We start from the raw sequence: 24,860 nt of genomic DNA on the forward strand, positions 1-24,860 counted from the left end.
GGGCATTGAATACTGAAACAAGTAGTCATGCTAAACCTTTGCAAATTTCAGGTAGGCCTCAGCTAAAGTACTGTGTACAATTCTGGGCACCACATTTTAGGAAGGATGGAGAAGGTACGGAAGATGTTTACCACAATGATACTTCAGTTATGTGCAGAGATTGGAGAGACGGAAGAGATGGGATTATTCTCCTTAAAGCCAAGAAGGCTAAGGGGAGACCTAATAGAGATATTCAAAATTATAAAAGGTTTTGATAGAGCAAATAGGAAGAAGCTGTTTTCTCTGGCAAGTGGGTCATTAACCAGCAGACATAGCTTTAAAATAATTGGCAATAGGACTAGAGGGGAAAAGAGAAGGGTATGTTTCCCAGACAGGGATGTTAAGGTTTGAAATGCACTATCTGAAAGGACGATGGAAGCAAGAACTTTCACATGGCAATTCGACATGGTACTTGAAGAGGACTAATTTGCAAGGTTATAGAGAAAAAGCTGGGGTGTGGGACTAAACTGGACTGTTCTTACAAAGAGCCAGCATAGGCATGATGGACCGAATGACCTCCTTCTATGCTGTAAAATTCTATGCCTCTACTCCACAGCTGAAACAAGACAGCCTACAATTACTTGGCTTTTCCATTCTCTTCTTTCTTGAACAGGGGTGCAACATTTTCCAGTCCTTGGCACAATCCTTTTCCAAACATTTTAGGGTATTATGATTTGTGTTTCCACTATCTCATCCCAATCTCCTTCAGTATTCTGTTACATATCTTTTCTACTCTTAATCCCATTATTTCCTTTTGAATAATTATCATCAGTCGCATAATGGACTTATGGATAGATAATTAAACTTTCAAAATAATTGGTTTTAACTCCTGATCCATCAGTACGTTTTTCAGCTGTTTGAAAGAGCCATGCTTATAATTTCATGTGGTGCCCGGATTCAAACTACTGGAAGTTCAGCAGTGGGGAGTAGCGTGGTAATAACTTTTACAAACCGGGGAAAAAAATGCCAATTGGACCCTGACCTCTGCCATCTAGAAGGACAAGGACAGCAGGTTTTTTTTAGAATTAGAATTAGAACATTACAGCGCAGTACAGGCCCTTCGGCCCTCGATGTTGCTCCGACCTGTGAAACCATCTGACCTACACTATTCCATTTTCATCCATGTGTCTATCCAATGTCCACTTAAATGCCCTTAAAGTTGGCGAATCTACTACTGCTGCAGGCAGGGCGTTCCACGCCCTTACTACTCTCTGAGTAAAGAAACTACCTCTCACATCTGTGCTATATCTATCACCCCTCAACTTGAAGCTATGTCCCCTCGTGTTTGCCATCACCATCCGAGGAAAAAGACGCTCACTATCCACCCTATCTAACCCTCTGATTATCTTATATGTCTCTATTAAGTCACCTCTCCTCCTCCTTCTCTCCAACGAAAACAACCTCAAGTCCCTCAGCCTTTCCTCGTAAGACCTTCCCTCCATACCAGGCAACATCCTAGTAAATCTCCTCTGCACCCTTTCCATAGCTTCCACATCCTTCCTATAATGCGGTGACCAGAACTGCACGCAATACTCCAGGTGCGGTCTCACCAGAGTTTTGTACAGCTGCAGCATGACCTCGTGGCTCCGAAACTCGACCCCCCTACTAATAAAAGCTAACACACCATATGCCTTCTTAACAGCCCTATTAACCTGGTTAGCAACCTTCAGGGATTTATGCACCTGGACACCAAGATCTCTCTGTTCATCTACACTACCAAGAATCTTCCCATTAGCCCAGTACTCTGCATTCCTGTTACTCCTTCCAAAGTGAATCACCTCACACTTTTCCGCATTAAACTCCATTTGCCATCTCTCAGCCCAGCTCTGCAGCCTATCTATGTCTCTCTGTACCCTACAACATCCTTCGGCACTATCCACAACTCCACCGACCTTAGTGTCATCTGCAAATTTACTAACCCACCCTTCTACACCCTCTTCCAGGTCATTTATAAAAATGACAAACAGCAGTGGCCCCAAAACAGATCCTTGCGGTACACCACTAGTAACTAAACTCCAGGATGAACATTTGCCATCAACCACCACCCTCTGTCTTCTTTCAGCTAGCCAATTTCTGATCCAAAGCTCTAAATCGCCTTCAACCCCATACTTCCGTATTTTCTGCAATAGCCTACCGTGGGGAACCTTATCAAACGCCTTACTGAAATCCATATACACCACATCCACTGCTTTACCCTCATCCACCTGTTTGGTCACCTTCTCGAAAAACTCAATAAGGTTTGTGAGGCACGACCTACCCGTCACAAAACCGTGCTGACTATCTCTAATGTACTTATTCTTTTCAAGATGATTATAAATCCTGTTTCTTATAACCTTTTCCAACATTTTACCCACAACCGAAGTAAGGCTCACAGGTCTATAATTACCAGGGCTGTCTCTACTCTCCTTCTTGAACAAGGGGACAACATTTGCAATCCTCCAGTCTTCCGGCACTATTCCTGTCGACAATGACGACATAAAGATCAAGGACAAAGGCTCTGCAATCTCCTCCCCAGCTTCCCAGAGAATCCTAGGATAAATCCCATCTGGCCCAGGGGACTTATCTATTTTCACACTTTCCAAAATTGCTAACACCTCCTCCTTGTGAACCTCAATCCCATGGGATATAATCTCTCTGCCTGTCAATACTCCTAAGGGTTCTGCCATTTACTGTATACTTCCCACCTGTATTAGACCTTCCAAAATGCATTACCTCACATTTGTCCGGATTAAACTCCATCTGCCATTTCTCCGCCCAATTCTCCAACCAATCTATATCCTGCTGTATCCTCTGACAGTCCTCATCACTATCCGCAACTCCACCAACCTTTGTGTCGTCCGCAAACTTACTAATCAGGCCAGCTACATTTTCCTCCAAATCATTTATATATACTACAAAGAGCAAAGGTCACAGCACTGATCCCTGCGGAACACCACTAGTCACAGCCCTCCATTCAGAAAAGCACCCTTCCACTGCTACCCTCTGTCTTCTATGACTGAGCCAGTTCTGTATCCATCTTGCCAGCGCACCTCTGATCCCATGTGACTTCACCTTTTGTACCAGTCTGCCATGAGGGACCTTGTCAAAGGCTTTACTGAAGTCCATATAGACAACATCCACTGCCCTTCCTTCATCAATCATCTTCGTCACTTCCTCAAAAAACTCAATCAAATTAGTGAGATCTGACCTCCCCTTCACAAAACCATGCTGTCTCTCGCTAATAAGTTCATTTGTTTTCCAAATGGGAGTAAATCCTGTCCTGAAGAATCCTCTCTAATAATTTCCCTACCACTGACGTAAGGCTCACCGGCCTATGATTTCCTGGATTATCCTTGCTACCTTTCTTAAACAAAGGAATAACATTGGCTATTCTCCAGTCCTCTGGGACCTCACCTGTAGCCAATGAGGAAACAAAGATTTCTGTCAAGGACCCAGCAATTTCTTCCCTTGCCTCCCTTAGTATTCTGGGGTAGATCCCATCAGGCCCTGGGGACTTATCTACCTTAATGCTTTGCAAGAAACCCAACACCTCCTCCTTTTTGATAACAACATGACCCAGACTATCTACACTCCCTTCCCTCGACTCATCATCCACCAAGTCCTTCTCTTTGGTGAAAACTGATGCAAAGTACTCATTTAGTACCTCGCCCATTTCCTCTGGCTCCACACATAGATTCCCTCCTCTGTTCTTGAGTGGGCCAACCCTTTCCCTGGTTACCCTCTTACTCTTTATATACGTATAAAAAGCCATGGGATTATCCTTAATCCTGTCTGCCAATGACTTTTCATGACCCCTTTTAGCCCTCCTGACTCCTTGCTTAAGTTCCTTCCTGCTGTCTTTATATTCCTCAAGGGCTTTGTCTGTTCCCAGCCTTCTAGCCCTTACGAATGATTCCTTTGTCTTTTTGACTAGGTTCACAATATCCCTCGTTACCCAAGGTTCTTGAAAATTGCCAAACTTATCCTGCTTTCTCACAGGAACATGCCGGTCCTGGATTCTAATCAACTGACATTTGAAAGACTCACACATGTCAGATGTTGATTTACCCTTAAACAGCCGCCCCCAATACAAATTCTTCAGTTCCTGCCTAATATTGTTATAATTAGCCTTCCCCCAATTTAGCACCTTCACCCGAGGACTACTCTTATCCTTATCCACAAGCACCTTAAAACAAGGTCCTTTTGTTCCTCGGAACTTCCCAGTTTCAGGCCATTCATTGAATACTTCCCTGTCACATTACTCCTTCCAAAGTGTATCACCTCACACTTTTCAGCGTTAAATTCCATCTGCCACTTTTCTGCCCATTTGACCATCCCATCTATATCTTCCTGTAGCCCAAGACACTCAACCTCACTGTTAACCACTCGGCCAATCTTTGTGTCATCTGCGAACTTACTGATCCTACCCCCCACATAGTCATCTATGTCGTTTATATAAGTGACAAACAATAGGGGACCCAGCAAAGATCCCTGTGGTACGCCACTGGACATTGGCTTCCAGTCACTAAAACAGCCGTCTGTCATCACTCTCTGTCTCCTATAGCTAAGCCAATTTTGAATCCACCTTATCAAGCTACCCTGTATCCCATGTGCATTTGCTTTCTTGATAAGTCTCCCATGTGGGACCTTGTCAAAGGCTTTGCTGAAATCCATGTAAACTACATCAACTGTACTACCCTCATCGGCACACCTGGTCACATGCTCAAAAAATTCAATCAAATTTGTTAGGCATGACCTCCCTCTGACAAAGCCATGCTGACTATTCCTAATCAAATTTTGCCTCTCCAAGTGGTGATAGATTCTCTCCTTCAGAATATTCTCCAATAGTTTCCCTGCCACTGACGTGAGACTCACTGGTCTGTAGTTCCCTGGCTTATCTCTGCAACCTTTCTTAAATAGTGGGACCACATTAGCTGTTCTCCAGTCCTCTGGCACCTCCCCGGTGGCCAGAGAGGAATTAAAAATTTGGGTCAGAGCCCCTGCAATCTCCACCCTCGCCTCCCACAGCATCCTGGGACACAAATCGTCCGGACCCGGAGATTTGTCCACTTTTAAGCCTTCCAAAACCTCCAATACTTTGTCACTCCCTATGACAATTTGCTCAAGAACCTCAATTGGCACTTATAATAAATCTGAGACTGCGGGATTTCTCTTAACCAAAAGGTATTAAGAAATATGGGGCAAAGGTGCGTAAATGGAGTTAGATCACGGTTCTGCCATGATCACCTTGAATGGCAGAACAGGCTTGAGAGTGTAAATGGCCCACCCCTGTTCCTATGTTTAGCATAACTTCCTTGCTTTTGTACTCTATTTCTCTATTAATAAAGCCAGGGGTCCCATGTGCTTTTTTACCAGCCTTCTCAATTTATCCTGTCACCTTCAGAGATTTCTGTACGTACATTCTCAGGTCTTTCTGTTCCTGCACTCACTTGCTGTGGCGAGTAATTCATCTCCTGACATCCAAAAGCCTTTTTGTTTTAGAGATACAGCACTGAAACAGGCTCTTCGGCCCACCGAGTCTGTGCCGACCATCAACCACCCATTTATACTAATCCTACACTAATTCCATATTCCTACCACATCCCCACCTGTCCCTATATGTCCCTACTACCTACCTATACTAGGGGCAATTTTATAATGGCCAATTTACCTACCAACCTGCAAGTCTTTTGGCATGTGGGAGGAAACCGGAGCACCCGGCGGAAACCCACGCAGACACAGGGAGAACTTGCAAACTCCACACAGGCAGTACCCAGAATTGAACCCGGGTCGCTGGAGCTGTGAGGCTGCAGTGCTAACCACTGCGCCACTGTGCCGCCCCTTTTCTCCATCTACAACGCACAAGTCAGGAGTGTGATGGAATACTCCCCACTTGCTTGGATGATTGCAGCTCCAACAACACTTAAGAAGCTTAGAATCATCCTGGATAAAGCAGCCCGCTTGATCAAAACCCCATCCACCACCTTAACCATTCACTCCCTCCAGAAAGAGTGCACAGTGGCAGCAGTGTGTTCCATCTACAAGATGCACTGTAGCAATTTGCCAAGACGTCTTCGACAGCGCCTTCCAAACCCACGAACTTTATCACCTAGAAGGACAAGGGCAGCAGATGCCTGGGAACACCACCACCTGCAAGTTCTCCTCCAAGTCATTTACCATCCTGACTTGGCAATATATCACTGTTCCTTCACTGTCGTTGTGTCAAACTTCTAGAACCCCCTACCTAACAGTACTGTGAGAGTACCTACACTATATGGACTACAGCAGTTCATCTTCTCGAGGACAATTAGGGATGGACAATTAATGCTGGCCTTACCATTTAGTTGCCTCTCCTCATTCTTCTTACCAAAATGCATCATTTTACACATCTCTGTTAAATTGCATCTGCCAAGTGTCTGCCCATTTCATCAGTTTGTCTCTGTCCACATAAAATCTGTTACTAATCTCCTTACTGTGCACGACCTTTACAAATTTTGTGTCAGCAGCAAACTTTGAAATTATGCCCTGTATACCCAAGTTCCTCTCACTGCTATATGGCAAAAGGTGCACTGTCCTGATAGCATCCCCTGGGGAACACCACTATACACTTCCTTCTAGACAGAAAAGCAACTGCTCACTGCTACTCCCTGGTCCCTGTCTCACAGCTAATTTCCTATCCATGCAGCCACTGTCCTTTTAATCTCAGAAGCTTCAATTTTAGTAACAAGTCTATTATGTAGTTCTTTATCAAGCACCTTTTGAAAGTCTATATACACAACATTAATCAGACTACCTTCATCAACATTCTCCGCCACTTCATTAAAGAACTCAATCAAGTTGGTCAAGTTTGCCCCGAATTACTGTCTCTAAAAGTTTCGCAGCATCAACATTAAGCTGACGGGCTTGTAGACCAACTTTATCCCTCTCTCCTTTTTTGAACAGGGGTGTAGCATTTGCAATCCTCCATTCCCCTCACACCACTCCCATCCCTAAGGAGTGTGACAAGAGCCTCTGCAATTTCCACCCTACATCCCACAGCATCAGATGATCACTGCGTTTTCTACATTGAGTGTTTTCAATCTTCTAATTACCTCCTCCTCAGCCGTTTTATCTGATCCAATTTCTTTACTACCTCCTGTGACATTGGCAGCATCCTCTTTAGTGAAGAAAATACAAAGTACTCATTTATACCTGAACTATACCCTTTGCCCCCACTCGAAGATCTCTTCTTTGGTTCCTAATTTGCCCCACCCTTTCTTGTATGTTTACAAAAGACTTTTGGATTCCCTTATATGTTACCCGCTATTCTTATGCACTCTCTTTGGCTCTCATCTTTTTCATTTCTCCTTTGACTTATATCACCGTTTCTTCATTGTCTCTGGGTCAAAATCGTGGAACTCCCTGCCTAACAGCACGGTGGGAGCACCTTACCGCACAGACTGCAGTGGTTGAAGGCGGCAGCTCATCACCACCTGATGATGGGCAACTAGGGATGGGCAATAAATGCTGGCATTGCCAGTGACGCCCACAGCCGAGGAATAAATCTTACATTTTTTTTTAAACAGTTCAAACGTTCGAGACAATGTGTGAACATTTATTATTAGCTAGGATGGGATTTTCAAGGCTAAGACTACATAAGAAGTTGTGCAAATGATTTTTAAAATGAAATTATGCCTCTATTAAAGTACTGTGAAAGCCTCAATGGCCATGAGCACGTTCAAAGGCAAACCCATCTATTGATATGTTAGTTAACCTTTTACAGCTGCTTAATGGTGTGTTCCATGAACATAATAGACAATGTTAAAGGGTGATGAAAACACATCCATATATTATACAAATGCATTGGGTCTTCAGACCTCTGCAGTGTACTTCAGTATAATCTCCATTTGTATTAAACCAGCAATAGCTGGTCAGTATGAATCCCCTGGGGAAAGTATGAGCTCCTGGTGAATATTGCATGAACAGTTGTTTTAAGGTAGATCAGACAGCTGTAGAAACCACAGCCCCTGCCCCAGTCCAACCCAACTCCCCTACCAGCTCCACCACCCCCACTGTCCCCTGTAAATTTGCAGCAGGACAAGGGACTGACAATATAGGAACAGGAGTAGGCCATTCTGCCTTTCGAGCCTGTTGGACCAGTCAAATAGATCAAGACTGATCTGCACCTCAACTCCCTTGCTCCATATACCTTGATACCCTTCCCTGAAAGAAACTATCAATCTCACATAAAAACAGAAAATGCTGGAAATATTCAGAGGGTCTGGGAGCATCTTTGGAGAGAGAAATAGTGTTAACGTTTCAAGTCGATGACCTTTCATCTGAACTGATGTGGGCTGTGGGTTTGGATGAAAGGTCATCAACCTGAAGCATTAGGCTGAATTTTGTTAAGAGAGGCTGGATGTTCCAGCACCAGGGCTGAAAGTGGGAGGCGACCCTGCTCCGACGGGCGGTAAGACCCAGGGGAGGCATTTTGTCGGTGACGGCCAATTAACAGGGTGCCGCAGGGGCCGGCGTCCAATTGAAGACGGGATCCCGCCCCCAAGCGCTGCCGGCCCAATCGGAGGGCCAGCAGCTCAGCAGCCTTGGCAGCGCCACTCCTGGCGGTAACCGGTGCTGAGGCTGCATCACGAAGAAGGCGGCACCTCAATGCTGATGTTGTTCCGGTGGCAGTGCCTAGGGCATGTGGACGGCCATTGCACCCAGGGGTGCCCCTCGTGCGCTATGGCACACCCATCAAGGAGGGCCCACCAACCCCTCACCCCAGAACCCGCTGGGAGGCCACCAGGGTTTACCTGGCAGTCTCCCTATGCGGTGTGGGCCCTCCCAATGCAGGAACAATGCCTGCAAGGCAGGAGGTAACCCTTAATTGGGCAATTAATTGCCTCAATTGGCGACCCAGTGGTTGGCCACACCATAAGGTTCCCGCCACTGGCAATATGCCATGTCAGTGGGAAGACATCGGTCTCCTCGCCTGACCCATTGCCCTACCCTATTGCCTGTCCACTTGCCTCCTAGCACATATCCAAAGTGCTGGGAAAATTCAACCCATTAACTCTCTCTCTCTGTCCACAGATACTGCCTTACTTGCTGAGTATTCCCAGCATTCCTATTTTTATTTCAGATTTCCAGCATCTCTTCCAACAATCTCTTGAAAGGTCCAATTGTCTCAACATCCACAGCCTTTTTGGAGATTTCCTGAAAGGCCTAGCTCTAAAATTTAAGATTATGTTGCCTTGTTCTTGATTCATTCAATAGATTTCCCTTCAGTAACCTATCAAAGCCTTTTAAAATCTTAAACACCTCGATCAGATCATCCCTCAATTGCCTATACTCAAGGAAAGACAAGCCAAGTTTATGCAACGTGAGCATATAACTTAACCCTCCAGGCCTGTACTATACTGGAGAATAGTTCTCCAATATTAATGCATTTTTCAGAACAGTTCTCCAGTACTCATGGGAATGTTGCTTGGATCTGTTTAGTTAAGCAACAAGGAATGGAAAAATGAGGTTAACTGGTGGATCACCACCTCTTATAGAAGCTGACCCACTCCACAACATTACTATGTACAATATTACAACAGCAATTTACATTTACATAGCACCCTTAATGTAGCAATACGTCCCAAGGCGCTTCGCAGGATCATAATCAACCGCTCCCCACAATGTTACTGGGATAAGGTTCGATGGGTACCAGTTATCTTCAATCCCATGCTCAGCTGCCATGGTTCAGGTGTGAGCTGAGACAGTGTGGGGTCATTTTAACTCTTGGCTATAGTCTCTTCCATAAATGCAAATCAGAAGCCATGTACAAAAATAACCAACTACTTCCTGTGGTTGTGATCCCGCATTCTCATTACTCTCTGGTTAAAGATGTTTCTCCTGAATTCCCTATTGGATTTACGAACATACAAGCATACGAACGTATGAATAAGGAGCAGGAATAGGTCACTCGACCCCTCGAGCATGCTCCGCCATTCAATGAGTTCATGGCTGAACTGATTACTCCACATTTCCACCTACCCCCGATAACCTTCCACCCCCTTGCTTATCAAGAATCTATCTACCTCTACCTTGAAAATATTCAAAGACTTTCTTCCACTGCCTTTTGAGGAAGAGAATTCCAAAGACTCACGGCCCTCTGAGAGAAAAAAATTCTCCGCATCTCTGTCTTAAATGGGTGACCTCTTCTTTTCAAACAGTGACCCCTCATTCAAGATTCTCCCACAAGGGGAAACATCCTTTCCGCATCCACCCTGTCAAGACCCCTCAGGATCTTAATTGTTTCAATCAAATCGCCTCTTACTCTTCTAAATTCCAGCAGATACAAGCCGAGCCTGTCCAATCTTTCCTCGTAAAACAGCCCACCCATTCTGGGTATTAGTCTAGTAAACCTTCTCTGTACTGCCACCAACGCATTTACATCCTTCCTTAAATAAGGAGACCAATACTGTACATAGTACTCCAGATGTGGTCTCACCAATGCCATGAATAGCTGAAGCATAACCTCCCTACTTTTGTATTCAATTCACCTCATGATAAATTATAACATTCTATTAGCTTTCCTAATTACGTGCTGTACCTGCAGACTAACCTTTTGCCATTCATGCACTAGGACATCCAGATCCCTCTGCATCTCTCACCATTTAGATAATATGCATCTTTTTTATTCTTCCTGCCAATGTGGACAATTTCACACTTTCCCACATTATACTCCATTTGCCAGGTCTTTGCCCACCCACCTAACCTATCTATATCCCTTTGTAGATTCCTTATGTCCTCTTCACAAGTTACTTTCCGACCTATCTTTGTGTCCTCAGCAAATTTAGCAACCATACCTTCGGTCCTTTCATCTAAGTCATTTATATAAATTGTTGAAGGCCCCAGCACAGATCCTTCTGGCACACCACTCATTACATTTTGCCAACCAGAAAATGACCCCTTTATGCCTGCTCTCTGTTTCCTGTTAGCTAACCAAACTTCTATCCAGGATAATATGTTACCCCTACACCATGAGCTTTTATTTTCTGCAATAAACTTTGATGTTGAACCTTATCAAATGCCTTCTGGAAATCGAAGTACAATAAATCCACCGATTCCCCTTTATCCACAGCACATGTAACTCCCTCAAAGAACTCCAATAAACTGGTGAAACATGATTTCCCTTTCACAAAACCATGTTGACTCTGCCTGATTACCTTGAATTTTTCTAAATGCCCTGTTATAACATCTTTAAAGCAGCTTCTAACATTTTCCCTGAGACAGATGTTAAACAACTGGCCTGTAGTTTCCTGCTTTCTGTCTCTCTCCCTTTTTGAATAAAGGAGTTACATTCGCTATTTTCCAATCTAAAGGAACCTTCCCCGAATCTAGGGAATTTTGGAAAATTAAAACTAACACATCAATTATTTCACTAGTCACTTCTTCAAAACCCGAGGATGAAGTTCATCAGGACCTGGGGACTTGTCAGCCCACAGCTCCAACAATTTGTTCAGTACCACTTCCCTGGAGATTGTAATTTTCTTGAGTTCCTCCCTCCCTTCCATTTCCTGACTTACAGCTAATACTGGGATGTTACTTGTATCCTCAATAGTGAAGACCGATGCAAAATACCTGTTCAATTCATCTGCCATCTCCTTATTATCCATTATTAATTCCCCAGACTCACTTTTTATAGGACCAACGCTCACTTTGTTAACTCTTTTCTTTTTAAAATTTATATAGAAACTCTTACTATCTGTCTTTATATTTCTAGCTAGCTTTCTCCCGTACTCTAATTTACTTTCCCTATCAATCTTTTAGTCATTCTTTGCTGTTTTTTATATTCTGTCCAATCTTCTGACCTGCCTCCCATCTTTGTGCAATTATAGGTTTTTTCTTTTAGTCTGATACTATCTTTAACTGTTTTAGTTAACCACGGATGTCGGGTCCCAGCCTTGGAATTTATCTTTCTCACTGAAATGTATCTATTCTGTGTATTCTGAAATATCCCCTTAAATGTCTGCCACTGCATCTCTATTGACCTATCCCTTAACCTGATTTGCCAGTTCACTTTCGTTAGCTCTGCTTTCGTGCCCCCATAATTGCCCTTATTTAAGTTTAAAATACTAGTCTTTTGTCTTTAGAATACAAGTCTTGGACCCACTCTTCTCTCCCTCAAACTGAATGTAAAATTATGATCGCTGCTATTTAGGGGCGCCTTAACTATGAGGTCATTAATTATTCCTATCTCGTTGCACAATACCAGGTCTAGTATAGCCTGCTCTCTGGTTAGCTCCAGAACGTATTGTTCCAAGAAATTATCCCGAAAACATTCTATGTACTCCTCAACTAGGTTATCTCTGCCCATCTGACTTTTCCAGTCTATATGTAGGTTAAGATTCCGTATAATTATTTATTAGTGACTATCTTATATTTATGGCTCTTAGTGCTGATCTAGCCTGCAAGTGGAAAGATCTTCTCTACATCTATCCTATCAAACCCTTTCATAATCTTGAAAGCCTCTGTCAGGTTACCCTTCAGTCTTCTCTTTTCCAGAGAAAAGATCTATATGTTCAATCATTCCTGATAGGCATAATCTCTCAGCATAATCTCTCAGTTCTTGTAGCAACGTTGCAAATCTTTTCATTTTGAACCTTTTCCAGTGCCACTGTGTAACAATAAAAAACCAGGGCTGCGAACCATTAACCAAGGCCTGAATTTTATTCGGGCACCGCACTCCATGACAGCGGCCTTTGAACTCGGTGCAAGCCTGCATTCAGCAGCTGCCGAGGAGTCCCGGGATATTACGCGCGGGGCCTCATTTAAACACAGGGGAAGGAGAGACCACCCCCGATGACATGTACGGGGCGGCCGCCACGTCCTCAACAATGGCGTCTGGCGCCACCACGCAGCTGCCAGAGCCATTTTTAAAAGGCTTTAAGCCCTTAGAATTAAAGTTTAGCTTTACAGGTACAGTAATCAAGATGTTTTATTAACAATTCATAAAGATGTTGTGGCCCTTCCTCAACTCCCCCAATGGTCATTAAAGTGGCACTTATTGTCAAAACATACTTTATTTCCTTCCTAAACTTTCCCCCCAAGCTTCAAACGTTTGGCCTCTAACGCCTCCTCACCATCCACAAATCCAATAAAAACTGTTTTCCCCACTTCCCCACCCATCACGTGCAGAGTTTTGAAGGTTCGCAAGGCGCAAACAGCGGCCATACTATCAGCGTGGGAAGGTCGCCGCCTACAGGTAAGTTTATTTACATCTGATTAATGTCAATTTGCATATACAGATGAGGTCCCCTCAAAGCAGGGTTGTGAGTGGGGGGAAGGATAGGAGGGGTTGTGAGTGGGGGGAAGGATAGGAGGGGTTGTGAGTGGGGGGAAGGATAGGAGGGGTTGTGAGTGGGGGGAAGGATAGGAGGGGTTGTGAGTGGGGGGAAGGATAGGAGGGGATGTGAGTGGGGTAACGATAAGAAGGGGTTATGAGTGGGGGTAATGACAGGAGGAGTGGTAAGGGGGGTAATAGTAGGAGGGATGGTGAGTGGGGTAATGTTAGGAGGGATGGTGAGTGGGGTAATGTTAGCAGGGTTGGTGAGTGGGGGTAATGATAGGAGTGGAAATAATGGGGGTAAAGATAGGAGGGGTTGAGTGTGGGGGTAATGATAGGAGGGGTTGTGAGTGCGGGTAATGACAGGAGTGCTAGTAATGGGGGGTAATAATAGGAGGGGTTGTGAGTGGGGGCAATGATAGGAGGGGTTGTGAGTGGGGGCAATGATAGGAGGGGTTGTGAGTGGGGGCAATGATAGGAGGGGTTGTGAGTGGGGGTAATGATAGGAGGGGTTGTGAGTGGGGGTAATGACAGGAGGAGTGGTAAGGGGGGTAATAATAGGAGGGATGGTGAGTGGGGTAATGTTAGGAGGGTTGGTGAGTGGGGGTAATGATAGGAGTGGAAGTAATGGGGGTAAAGATAGGAGGGGTTGAGTGTGGGAGTAATGGCAGGAGGAGTGGTGAGGGGGGTAATGATTGGGGGGATGGTGGGTGGTGGTAATGATAGGAGGGGTTGTGAGTGGGGGTAATGACAGGAGGGGTGGTAAGGGGGGTAATAATAGGAGGGATGGTGAGTGGGGTAATGTTAGGAGGGATGGTGAGTGGGGTAATGTTAGCAGGGTTGGTGAGTGGGGGTAATGATAGGAGTGGAAGTAATGGGGGTAAAGATAGGAGGGGTTGAGTGTGGAGGTAATGATAGGAGGGGTTGTGAGTGCGGGTAATGACAGGAGTGCTAGTAATGGGGGGTAATAATAGGAGGGGTTGTGAGTGGGGGCAATGATAGGAGGGGTTGTGAGCGGGGGCAATGATAGGAGGGGTTGTGAGTGGGGGTAATGACAGGAGGAGTAGTAAGGGGGGTAATAATAGGAGGGATGGTGAGTGGGGTAATAATAGGAGGGATGGTGAGTGGGGTAATGTTAGGAGGGTTGGTGAGTGGGGGTAATGATAGGAGTGGAAGTAATGGGGGTAAAGATAGGAGGGGTTGAGTGTGGGAGTAATGGCAGGAGGAGTGGTGAGGGGGGTAATGATTGGGGGGATGGTGGGTGGTGGTAATGATAGGAGGGGTTGTGAGTGGGGGCAATGTTAGGTGGGGTTGTAAGTGGAGGCAATGATAGGAGGGGTTGTGAGTGTGGGGGCAATGATAGGAGTGGTTGTGAGTGCGGGTAATGACAGGAGTGCTAGTAATGGGGGGTAATAATAGGAGGGGTTGTGAGTGGGGGCCATGATAGGAGGGGTTGTTAGTGGGGGCCATGATAGGAGGGGTTGCGAGTGGGGGCAATGTTAGGAGGGGTTGTGAGTGGGGGCAATGTTAGGAGGGGTTGTGAGTGGGGGCCATGTTAGGAGGGGTTGTGAGTGGGGGCCATGTTAGGAGGGGTTGTGAGTGGGGGCCATGTTAGGAGGGGTTGTGAGTGGGGGCAGTGATAGGAGGGGTTGTGAGTGGGGGCAATGTTCAGTGGGGTTGTGAGTGGGGGCCATGATAGGAGGGGTTGTGAGTGGGGGCAATGTTCAGTGGGGTTGTGAGTGGGGGCCATGATAGGAGGGGTTGTGAGTGGGGGCAATGTTCAGTGGGGTTGTGAGTGGGGGCCATGATAGGAGGGGTTGTGAGTGGGGGCAATGTTCAGTGGGGTTGTGAGTGGGGGCAATGTTCAGTGGGGTTGTGAGTGGGGGCAGTGATAGGAGGGGTTGTGAGTGGGGGCAGTGATAGGAGGGGTTGTGAGTGGGGGCAGTGATAGGTGGGGTTGTGAGTGGGGGCAGTGATAGGTGGGGTTGTGAGTGGGGGCAGTGATAGGTGGGGTTGTGAGTGGGGGCAGTGATAGGAGGGGTTGTGAGTGGGGGCAGTGATAGGAGGGGTTGTGAGTGGGGGCAGTGATAGGTGGGGTTGTGAGTGGGGGCAGTGATAAGTGGGGTTGTGAGTGGGGGCAGTGATAGGAGGGGTTGTGAGTGGGGGCAGTGATAGGAGGGGTTGTGAGTGGGGGCAGTGATAGGAGGGGTTGTGAGTGGGGGCAGTGATAGGAGGGGTTGTGAGTGGGGGCAGTGATAGGAGGGGTTGTGAGTGGGGGCAGTGATAGGAGGGGTTGTGAGTGGGGGCAATGTTCAGTGGGGTTGTGAGTGGGGGCAATAATAGGAGGGGTTGTGAGTGGGGGCAATGATAGGAGGGGTTGTGAGTGGGGGCAATGATAGGTGGGGTTGTGAGTGGGGGCAGTGATAGGTGGGGTTGTGAGTGGGGGCAGTGATAGGTGGGGTTGTGAGTGGGGGCAGTGATAGGTGGGGTTGTGAGTGGGGGCAATGTTCAGTGGGGTTGTGAGTGGGGGCAATAATAGGAGGGGTTGTGAGTGGGGGCAATGTTCAGTGGGGTTGTGAGTGGGGGCAATGTTCAGTGGGGTTGTGAGTGGGGGCAATGATAGGAGGGGTTGTGAGTGGGGGCAATGATAGGAGTGGTTGTGAGTGGGGGCAATGTTAGGTGGGGTTGTGAGTGGGGGCAATGTTAGGAGGGGTTGTGAGTGGGGGCAATGTTAGGAGGGGTTGTGAGTGGGGGCAATGATAGGAGGGGTTGTGAGTGGGGGCAATGATAGGAGGGGTTGTGAGTGGGGGCAGTGATAGGTGGGGTTGTGAGTGGGGGCAGTGATAGGTGGGGTTGTGAGTGGGGGCAGTGATAGGTGGGGTTGTGAGTGGGGGCAGTGATAGGTGGGGTTGTGAGTGGGGGCAATGTTCAGTGGGGTTGTGAGTGGGGGCAATAATAGGAGGGGTTGTGAGTGGGGGCAATGTTCAGTGGGGTTGTGAGTGGGGGCAATGTTCAGTGGGGTTGTGAGTGGGGGCAATGATAGGAGGGGTTGTGAGTGGGGGCAATGATAGGAGGGGTTGTGAGTGGGGGCAATGTTCAGTGGGGTTGTGAGTGGGGGCAATGATAGGAGGGGTTGTGAGTGGGGGCAATGATAGGAGGGGTTGTGAGTGGGGGCAATGATAGGAGGGGTTGTGAGTGGGGGCAATGTTAGGTGGGGTTGTGAGTGGGGGCAATGTTAGGTGGGGTTGTGAGTGGGGGCAATGATAGGAGGGGTTGTGAGTGGGGGCAGTGATAGGCAGGGTTGTGAGTGGGGGCAATGATAGGCAGGGTTGTGAGTGGGGGCAATGATAGGCAGGGTTGTGAGTGGGGGCAATGATAGGCGGGGTTGTGAGTGGGGGCAATGATAGGAGGGGTTGTGAGTGGGGGCAATGATAGGAGGAGTTGTGAGTGGGGGCAATGATAGGAGTGTTAGTAATGGGGGGGGGGCAATGATAGGAGGGGTTGTGAGTGGGGGCAATAATAGGAGGGGTTGTGAGTGGGGGCAATGATAGGCGGGGTTGTGAGTGGAGGCAATGATAGGAGGGGTTGTGAGTGGGGGCAATAATAGGAGGGGTTGTGAGTGGGGGCAATGATAGGCGGGGTTGTGAGTGGAGGCAATGATAGGAGTGTTAGTAATGGGGGGGGTAATGATAGGCGGGGTTGTGAGTGGGGGCAATGATAGGCAGGGTTGTGAGTGGGGTTATTGATAGCAGCGATGTTGCATTGTGGTAATGTAATCACTCATATAAATAGTTTGAAAGAAAATAAAGGGCAGTACCAGTCTGAAGGAACGCAACACAGTCAGACCATCCACTTTGGCTAAGCCTAGCTCGATCAAGCTCAGGCAGACAATGATGCTGTCAAATATGTTCCAGCCCTGCTGAAAGTAGTAGTACGGGTCCAAGGCAAGGATTTTTAAGACCATCTCGGCTGTGAAAATGGCGGTGAAGACCTGTGGAAAACAGGAAATTATCAGAGCTGCGGCAGGCAATAGCCCAGTCTCCTTGCACCCTCCATCACGACCCCCGAAATCCATGCCCCGAGAACCCCACCATGCCCACTGCCCAACCTCATGGGTATGATTCCCAGCCTGACAAAACGTTATTCTTAGATGCAAAGCAGAGGCGTCATCTACATAGAGCCCGCAGGTCACCACTGCGGAGCATTCTCAGCTCGAGAAACTTCCTCTTGTTTGTTTTGCAAATCGAAGGTGCCTCATGCAGTCTCGGAGTTTCATTTCTATTGACGACAATCATCTCCCCACACAAGCAACAGTGAACAAAATCACAGCAGAACAGTCAGGCTAAATATTTACTACTCGAGCTGTGTACCCTGCCAATCAACAGCTTTTACAACACGAGGAGATTTAACCCTTTTACCATCTCACTCATCCTGCCTGCTGTACACAAAGTTTTCTGATGTGAGTGGGAAAGGAACTCGCCTTTAATTAGCACACACACACACAGAGTTGGATTTTATGATCATTCTGCCGGGAGCAGAGTCTGGCGCAGAAAGTGGCCACGCTTCCGCTTGTCCCCTGATCGTCAGGCGGCCGTTTTGCATAATGGAGGCGGCCATTCCCCCCACCACCCCCCCCCACCCGATCACGTGGCGGGGGTCGAAATGGAGACAGCATTCATGGTGTCACTTGATGTAGGAACAGGTGCTGGCGCCATCTTTAAAAGCCTGCCAGTCATGCATTCTACGTCTCCCTGCATTCTACAGAAGCTCAACAAAGCAACATTTCTGTTCTGAAATGTTAAAACTGTTCTGAAAAATCATGTCAGAGGGTTGAGCAAGGTTGGCCCCACGGTTCAGCGTTGCCTCCCTGCTGATTGTCCTTCAGGCTGCGAGTGAAAGGCAGGAGATCCTTTACCCCAGCGATGGCAAGAAGAGGCCCTCCCGCCTGACCAAGCAAGCCTGGACAGAGATCACAGAGGGGGTTAATAGCTGTAGGGTCACCTGATGAAACTGGGTCCAGTGTAGGAAGAGAGTCAATGACCTTCTGCATTCAGCAAAGGTAAATGGCACGTTGCAAAATTGCTCGGTGTGATCTGGTTGTCACTACACGGTAAGCCACATGGGTGCCACTGCCATTTAAAAGACAGGGAGGTCATAGCAGATTGATGGCAGAGGAGGTCTTCTCTCAGGGCGATTCGAGTGTGCACACTGGCTCCTCAGCCCCTCCGCCAGTGAGCCAAATTCCAGCGGCTGTGATGCCTGGGTGCACTCCTGCACCATAGAGTCATAGAGTCATACACCACAGAAACAGGCCTTTCGGCCCTCCAGTGCAGGAATCCTTCAGGCAGTTGAGGCCCGCCAGGCCTCAGGCACACAGAGGACGCCCACTGAAGTCATCCCAAGACAAAGGGCAACATGATCAGCAACCTGCCTCCAGTCCAGCTCCTGTCATAGAAGCACGCGCAAACGTATAAAAAAGGCACCTTGACACACATGGGTATTCATGGGTGAAACAGATATCTCATGTTTAATGTAATTAAATGTTCATTGGTTCAAATCCTCAGCTTTCATTGATGGATAATCACATTCCACCATGGCGTGAGTGTAACTACTGCAATCCCCTCAAATGCCTTACTACATTGGCAAAGTGACCATTGACATCATTAACCGGCCAATGAGCATGATTGTTTCATTACACGAATGATGTCACATGGGCACTGGCCGAATTGGATGCTGCCATTCATAGTGGACAGCAAGATAGTACAGAAGCAGAATACCTGACATTACATGCATGAGGGTGAGTTTTGGTCTGGCGTATTTTTATTGCAAGTCATGGATTTCGGACACATTTCATCATAAGCCTCTGCCTTGCCTCATTTGCGCGCAACTCGGGATGTCTGCCCGCCATCATTCTGCTAAGATCTTCCACGGCCTTGTGTGTCCTCTTCATCAGAGGAAGTTTCAAACTCCCACACGTCTTCACCTTGCAAGGCCTCTACCCCTCTGCAATGCTATGTTATGTAGAATGCAGCAGATCACAATGATACGTGCAACCCTCTCTGGGGTATACTGAAAGGCTCCAGCAGATATAATCAAGGCAGCGGAACCACATCTTCAGCATACCAATTGCCTGCTCAATGGTCGCTCGGGTGGAGCCACGGCAGGTGTTATAACATACTTCCGCATCATTGCTGGGGTTCCTTACTGGTGTCAGAAGCCATGTCCTCAAGGAGTAGCCCTTATCAAGGAGTAGCCCTTATCCCCAAGAATCCACCCTTGAAGGCAAGTGGGGGAAGTGAAAGACATGGCACCTGGAACTGCCGAATATGAATGAGTCATGCAGCTGCCTGGGAAGAGGGCACACACTTGTAGGAAGCGCTTTCTGCGGTCACATACCAGTTGGATATGAATTGAACGAAAACCCTTCCTGTTTATGAAGGCGGCTGGTTGGTCCGGGGGAGTCTTGATGGCCACATGTGTGCAGTCAATCTTGCCTTGCACCTGTGGGAATCCTGCAATGTCCCCAAATCCAGGGTCCTCTCAGCCTGACTCTCAGGGTCTGTCCTGTAGCACACACAGTCTCCAGCTCTCCTGAACAGAGCATTGGTCACCTTCCTGATGCAGCAGTGTGCTGTGGATTGAGAGACCCCACACATGTTGCCAGAGAATCCCTGGAATTATCCAGAGGCATAAAAGTTTAGGGCCACAGTAATCTTCAGGGCCACAGGCATAGGGTGACCACCAAAACCCACAGGTCACGAAGTGTCATTGAGCAGTGTGCAGAGGTCTGTGACAGCCTCTTTGGACAGCCGCAGTCTCCAGGCAGTTCCACTCAGACATCTGCAGGTATGTCAGGCGAGTTCTATACACTCGCTGTGTATCTGTGCACACACTCATACACACATACAGGAACACACACACACAATCACACACTCACAGACGTACACACGCATAGACACAAGAAAGTTGAGGTTTCAAGTCCCACTCCAGACCAAGAGCACAAAATCTCGGCTGACATTCCAGTGCAGCATTGAGGCAATCCTGCATTGTCAGAGGTGCCTAAATTTAAAATGAGACATTAAATCAAGCTCCTGTCTGCCCTCTCAGGTTTATTTTAAAGATCCCAGAACACTGCACAGTAATTAACAGTTTATTACAATTAATGGTTCCTTAAAGCACATTCCTTGGTGCTCTCACGACCTTTAAATTTTATAAAGAATGGGCTAGCAGCCTTGTAGGAGTGCCTATCATGTATGCAAATATTTCATTTACATTTCAAATCAACAGTCTATAGTAGTAGGTGTATTTGGGTTTGGCTCTGATTTCCTCTCTTGTTCCTATAGCTTGCTGATTCTTAGGGCAGGATTTTCCCACTGGCTCAGGGCCCCAACACTGGGACAAAATGGAGGTCCCGACACCACACTCATCGGCTGCAGGACGGGCTCAGCGATTTTCCTGGAGGCGGCCTCCTAATTGGCCAACCTCCGAGCTTGCCACCCAATTAAGGCCAGCGGGCAGGACGTAGCTGCCGACCCATCATAGGGCCCATCACAGCTCCAGAGCCTCGGCACCCCCCCACCATGAGAAGTGGGCACTGCTGAGGCAGGTTAGGGGCTGAGAGGGTGTCTCAACAGGGAGGCACCTTCGGAAAGGCAGGATCAGAGGGGTCAAGCAGGCTGGCCCCTCCTGATGGAGTCTCAGGGGCTGCCTTTCCTGCCCTCGGCTCCCTCTTTGGGTCATGGAGCCTCCAGCTCCAGTGATCCCTGGGCTGCCATAGGGAGGCTGCCTCCATGAAGTTGGTGGCCTCCCCAAGTAGTGGGTAGTTGCTCAGACCTGAAGAATCGAACCTAAGTGGGTCATTAATTATTTAAATTGTTTGCCCACCTCCCGCTGCAACTCCCCGCTATTTTCCTGGCATTCCGGCCCCCTACCCCCAGCCCCCCCAACCCCAAGGCTGGGAAAATATGCCTTCTATCCACAAGAACAACTTGCAACTATACAGTGCCTGTAACATAATGAACCATCCCAGAGCCAGTTATCAGACAGAATCGGAAATCTAGCCTCGTAAGGCGATATTAGGGCAGATGGCCAAAAACTTGGTCAAAGAGGTAGGTTTTAAGGAGCATCTTAAAGGAGGCAAGAGGGGTAGAGAGTCCAAAGAGGTTTAGGGAAGGAATTCCAGAGCTTAGGGCCTAGGCAGCTAAAGGCATGGCAACCAATGGGGGAGCAATTAACATCAAGGATGTGCAAGAGGCCAGAATTAGAGATTTCAAAGCAAACCGAATGGCAAGGCTAAAGGCTCATTCCCATGTACACTTATGTCACATTGGCCTGCACAGTGCTGTCAAATCACACATACGGTGGCACTTGCCGCTCTTATCTCAGTATGCTACACATCTTGGGACTCGAGATTAGATTGCTTCAATAGCTTAGCAGCTAAGACTGTTCACTTCACACTGCAGCAGCGGAGTGCCTGTGTCCCAGTCCTGGCAGCTGATTAAATGAGTCCGACACTTGGCGACTTGAGAGCTCAGACGGGGTGCGGTGGCAAGGCCAGGGGGACACAATCAGCAGTAAATGTAGCGAGGCAAAGCCTCCCTTTTCGCTTCACATTTCTCCTGAATGGGGTTAGAATGTGCAGCTCACCACTACAAGGTTGGGGTGAATAGCATAGATGCATTTAAGAGGAAGCTAGATAAACACACCAAGGAGAAAAGAATAGACGGGTATACAGATAGACTTGGAAGAAGCACTGAGGGTAGCAAGGGTGAAGAATGTACTCTGGGTGGGGGACTTCAATATCATAGAACCATAGAAAAGTTACAGCACAGAAAGAGGCCATTCAGCCCATCGTGTCTGCGCCAGCTGAAGTAACTAGCCACCCAATCTAACCTCATCTTCCAGCACCTGATCCATAGCTTTGCAGGTTACAGCACTTCAGGTGCATGTCCAGGTACCTTTTAAATGAGTTGAGGGTTTCTGCCTCCACCACCGATCCGGGCAGTGAATTCCAGACACCCACCACCCTCTGGGTGAAAAAGTTTTTCCTCATGTCCCCTCTAATCCTTCTACCAATCACTTTAAATCTGTGCCCCCTGGTAATTGACCGCTCCGCCAGGGGAAACAGGTCCTTCCTGTCTACTCTATCGAGGCCCCTCCTAACCCTGTATACCTCAATTAAGTCACCCCTCAGGCTCCTCCATACTAAGGAAAACAACCCTAGCCGATCCAATCTTTCCTCTTAGCTGCAATTTTCCAGCCCTGACAACATTCTTGTAAATCTCCTCTATACTCTCTCCAGAGCAATTATGTCCTTCCTGTAACGTGGTGACCAGAACGTGTACGCAATACTCCAGCTGTGGCCTAACCAGCGTTTTATACAGTTCCAGCATTACATCCCTGCTTTCGTATTCTATACCTTGGCCAATAAAGGAAAGCATTCCATATGCCTTCTACACCACTCTATCTACCTGTCCTACCACCTTCAGGGACCTGTGGACATGCACTCCAAGGTCTCTCACCTCCTCAACCCCTCTCAATATCCTCCCGTTTATTGTGTATTCCCTTGCTTTGTTTGCCCTCCCCAAATGCAATACCTCACACTTCTCCGGATTGAATTCCATTTGCTAATTTCCCGCCCACTCAACCAAATCGTTGGTATTATTCTAGAGTCTACAGCTATCCTCTTCACTATCAACTACATGGTCAATTTCTGTGTCATCTGCAAATTTCCCAATCAGGCCTCCCACATTTAAGTCCAAATCATTAATGTATACAGCAAACTGAACGAGGTGCGGAGCGGACTTACAGCTGAGCGGTCAATTTCAGTAAGTTACAAGTTAATCCCCTTTTGTTTCGGAGGACCAGGGGACTGCTGGGTAAGGGAAAACTATTTATTTGGGCAGTTTTAAAATCTTTATCTTTTTGCGAGGAGCAGCTTTGACAGAACGAGGTGCGGAGCGGACTTACAGCCGAGCGGTCAATTTCAGTAAGTTACAAGTTAATCCCCTTCTCTGGGAAGCCAGGGAGGAGATTGCAGAGCCGTTGTTGTTGATCTTTATGTCGTCATTGTCGACAGGAGTAGTGCCGGAGGACTGGAGGATAGCAAATGTTGTCCCCTTGTTCAAGAAGGGGAGTAGAGACAGCCCTGGTAATTATAGACCTGTGAGCCTTACTTCGGTTGTGGGTAAAATGTTGGAAAGGGTTATAAGAGATAGGATTTATAATCATCTTGAAAAGAATAAGTTCATTTGCGATAGTCAGCACGGTTTTGTGAAAGGTAGGTCGTGCCTCACAAACCTTATTGAGTTTTTCGAGAAGGTGACCAAACAGGTGGATGAGGGTAAAGCAGTGGATGTGGTGTATATGGATTTCAGTAAGGCGTTTGATAAGATTCCCCACGGTAGGCTATTGCAGAAAATACGGAAGTATGGGGTTGAAGGTGATTTAGAGCTTTGGATCAGAAATTGGCTAGCTGAAAGAAGACAGAGGGTGGTGGTTGATGGCAAATGTTCATCCTGGAGTTTAGTTACTAGTGGTGTACCGCAAGGTTCTGTTTTGGGGCCACTGCTGTTTGTCATTTTTATAAATGACCTGGATGAGGGTGTAGAAGGGTGGGTTAGTAAATTTGCGGATGACACGAAGGTCGGTGGAGTTGTGGATAGTGTCGAAGGGTGTTGTAGGGTACAGAGGGACATAGATAGGCTGCAGAGCTGGGCTGAGAGATGGCAAATGGAGTTTAATGCGGAGAAGTGTGAGGTGATTCACTTTGGAAGGAGTAACAGCAATGCAGAGTACTGGGCTAATGGGAAGATTCTTGGTAGTGTAGATGAGCAGAGAGATCTTGGTGTCCAGGTACATAAATCCCTGAAAGTTGCTACCCAGGTTAATAGGGCTGTTAAGAAGGCATATGGTGTGTTAGCTTTTATTAGTAGGGGGATCGAGTTTCGGAGCCACGAGGTCATGATGCAGCTGTACAAAACTCTGGTGAGGCCGCACCTTGAGTATTGCGTGCAGTTCTTGTCACCGCATTATCGGAAGGATGTGGAAGCTTTGGAAAGGGTGCAGAGGAGATTTACTAGGATGTTGCCTGGTATGGAAGGAAGGTCTTACGAGGAAAGGCTGAGGGACTTGGGGTTGTTTTCGTTAGGGAGAAGGAGGAGGAGAGGTGACTTAATAGAGACATACAAGATAATCAGAGGGTTAGATAGGGTGGATAGTGAGAGTCTTTTTCCTCGGATGATGATGGCAAACACGAGGGGACATAGCTTTAAGTTGAGGGGTGAAAGATATAGGACAGATGTCAGAGGTAGTTTCTTTACGCAGAGAGTAGTAGGGGCGTGGAACGCCCTGCCTGCAACAGTAGTAGACTCGCCAACTTTAAGGGCATTTAAGTGGTCATTGGATAGACATATGGATGAAAATGGAATAGTGTAGGTCAGATGGTCGGCGCAACATCGAGGGCCGAAGGGCCTGTACTGCGCTGTAATGTTGTAAAAAAAACTGCAAGGTACCCAACAATGAGCCC

At 47.3% G+C, this 24,860-nt stretch overlaps 1 protein-coding gene across 1 annotated transcript in view; it reads right to left on the bottom strand.

Moving 5' to 3' along the window:
* scn5lab (sodium channel, voltage gated, type V-like, alpha b) overlaps positions 1-24,860 on the bottom strand; it is a 371,240-nt gene that overhangs the window by 226,719 nt on the left and 119,661 nt on the right. Inside the window, exon 14 of the mRNA XM_068015187.1 lies at positions 17,151-17,324. Within this exon, the coding sequence (XP_067871288.1) occupies positions 17,151-17,324 (174 nt within the window). The remainder of the gene's footprint in view (positions 1-17,150; positions 17,325-24,860) is intronic.

The sequence above is a fragment of the Heterodontus francisci genome, chromosome 2 (assembly GCF_036365525.1).
Source record: "Heterodontus francisci isolate sHetFra1 chromosome 2, sHetFra1.hap1, whole genome shotgun sequence".
Classification (NCBI taxonomy): domain Eukaryota; kingdom Metazoa; phylum Chordata; class Chondrichthyes; order Heterodontiformes; family Heterodontidae; genus Heterodontus; species Heterodontus francisci.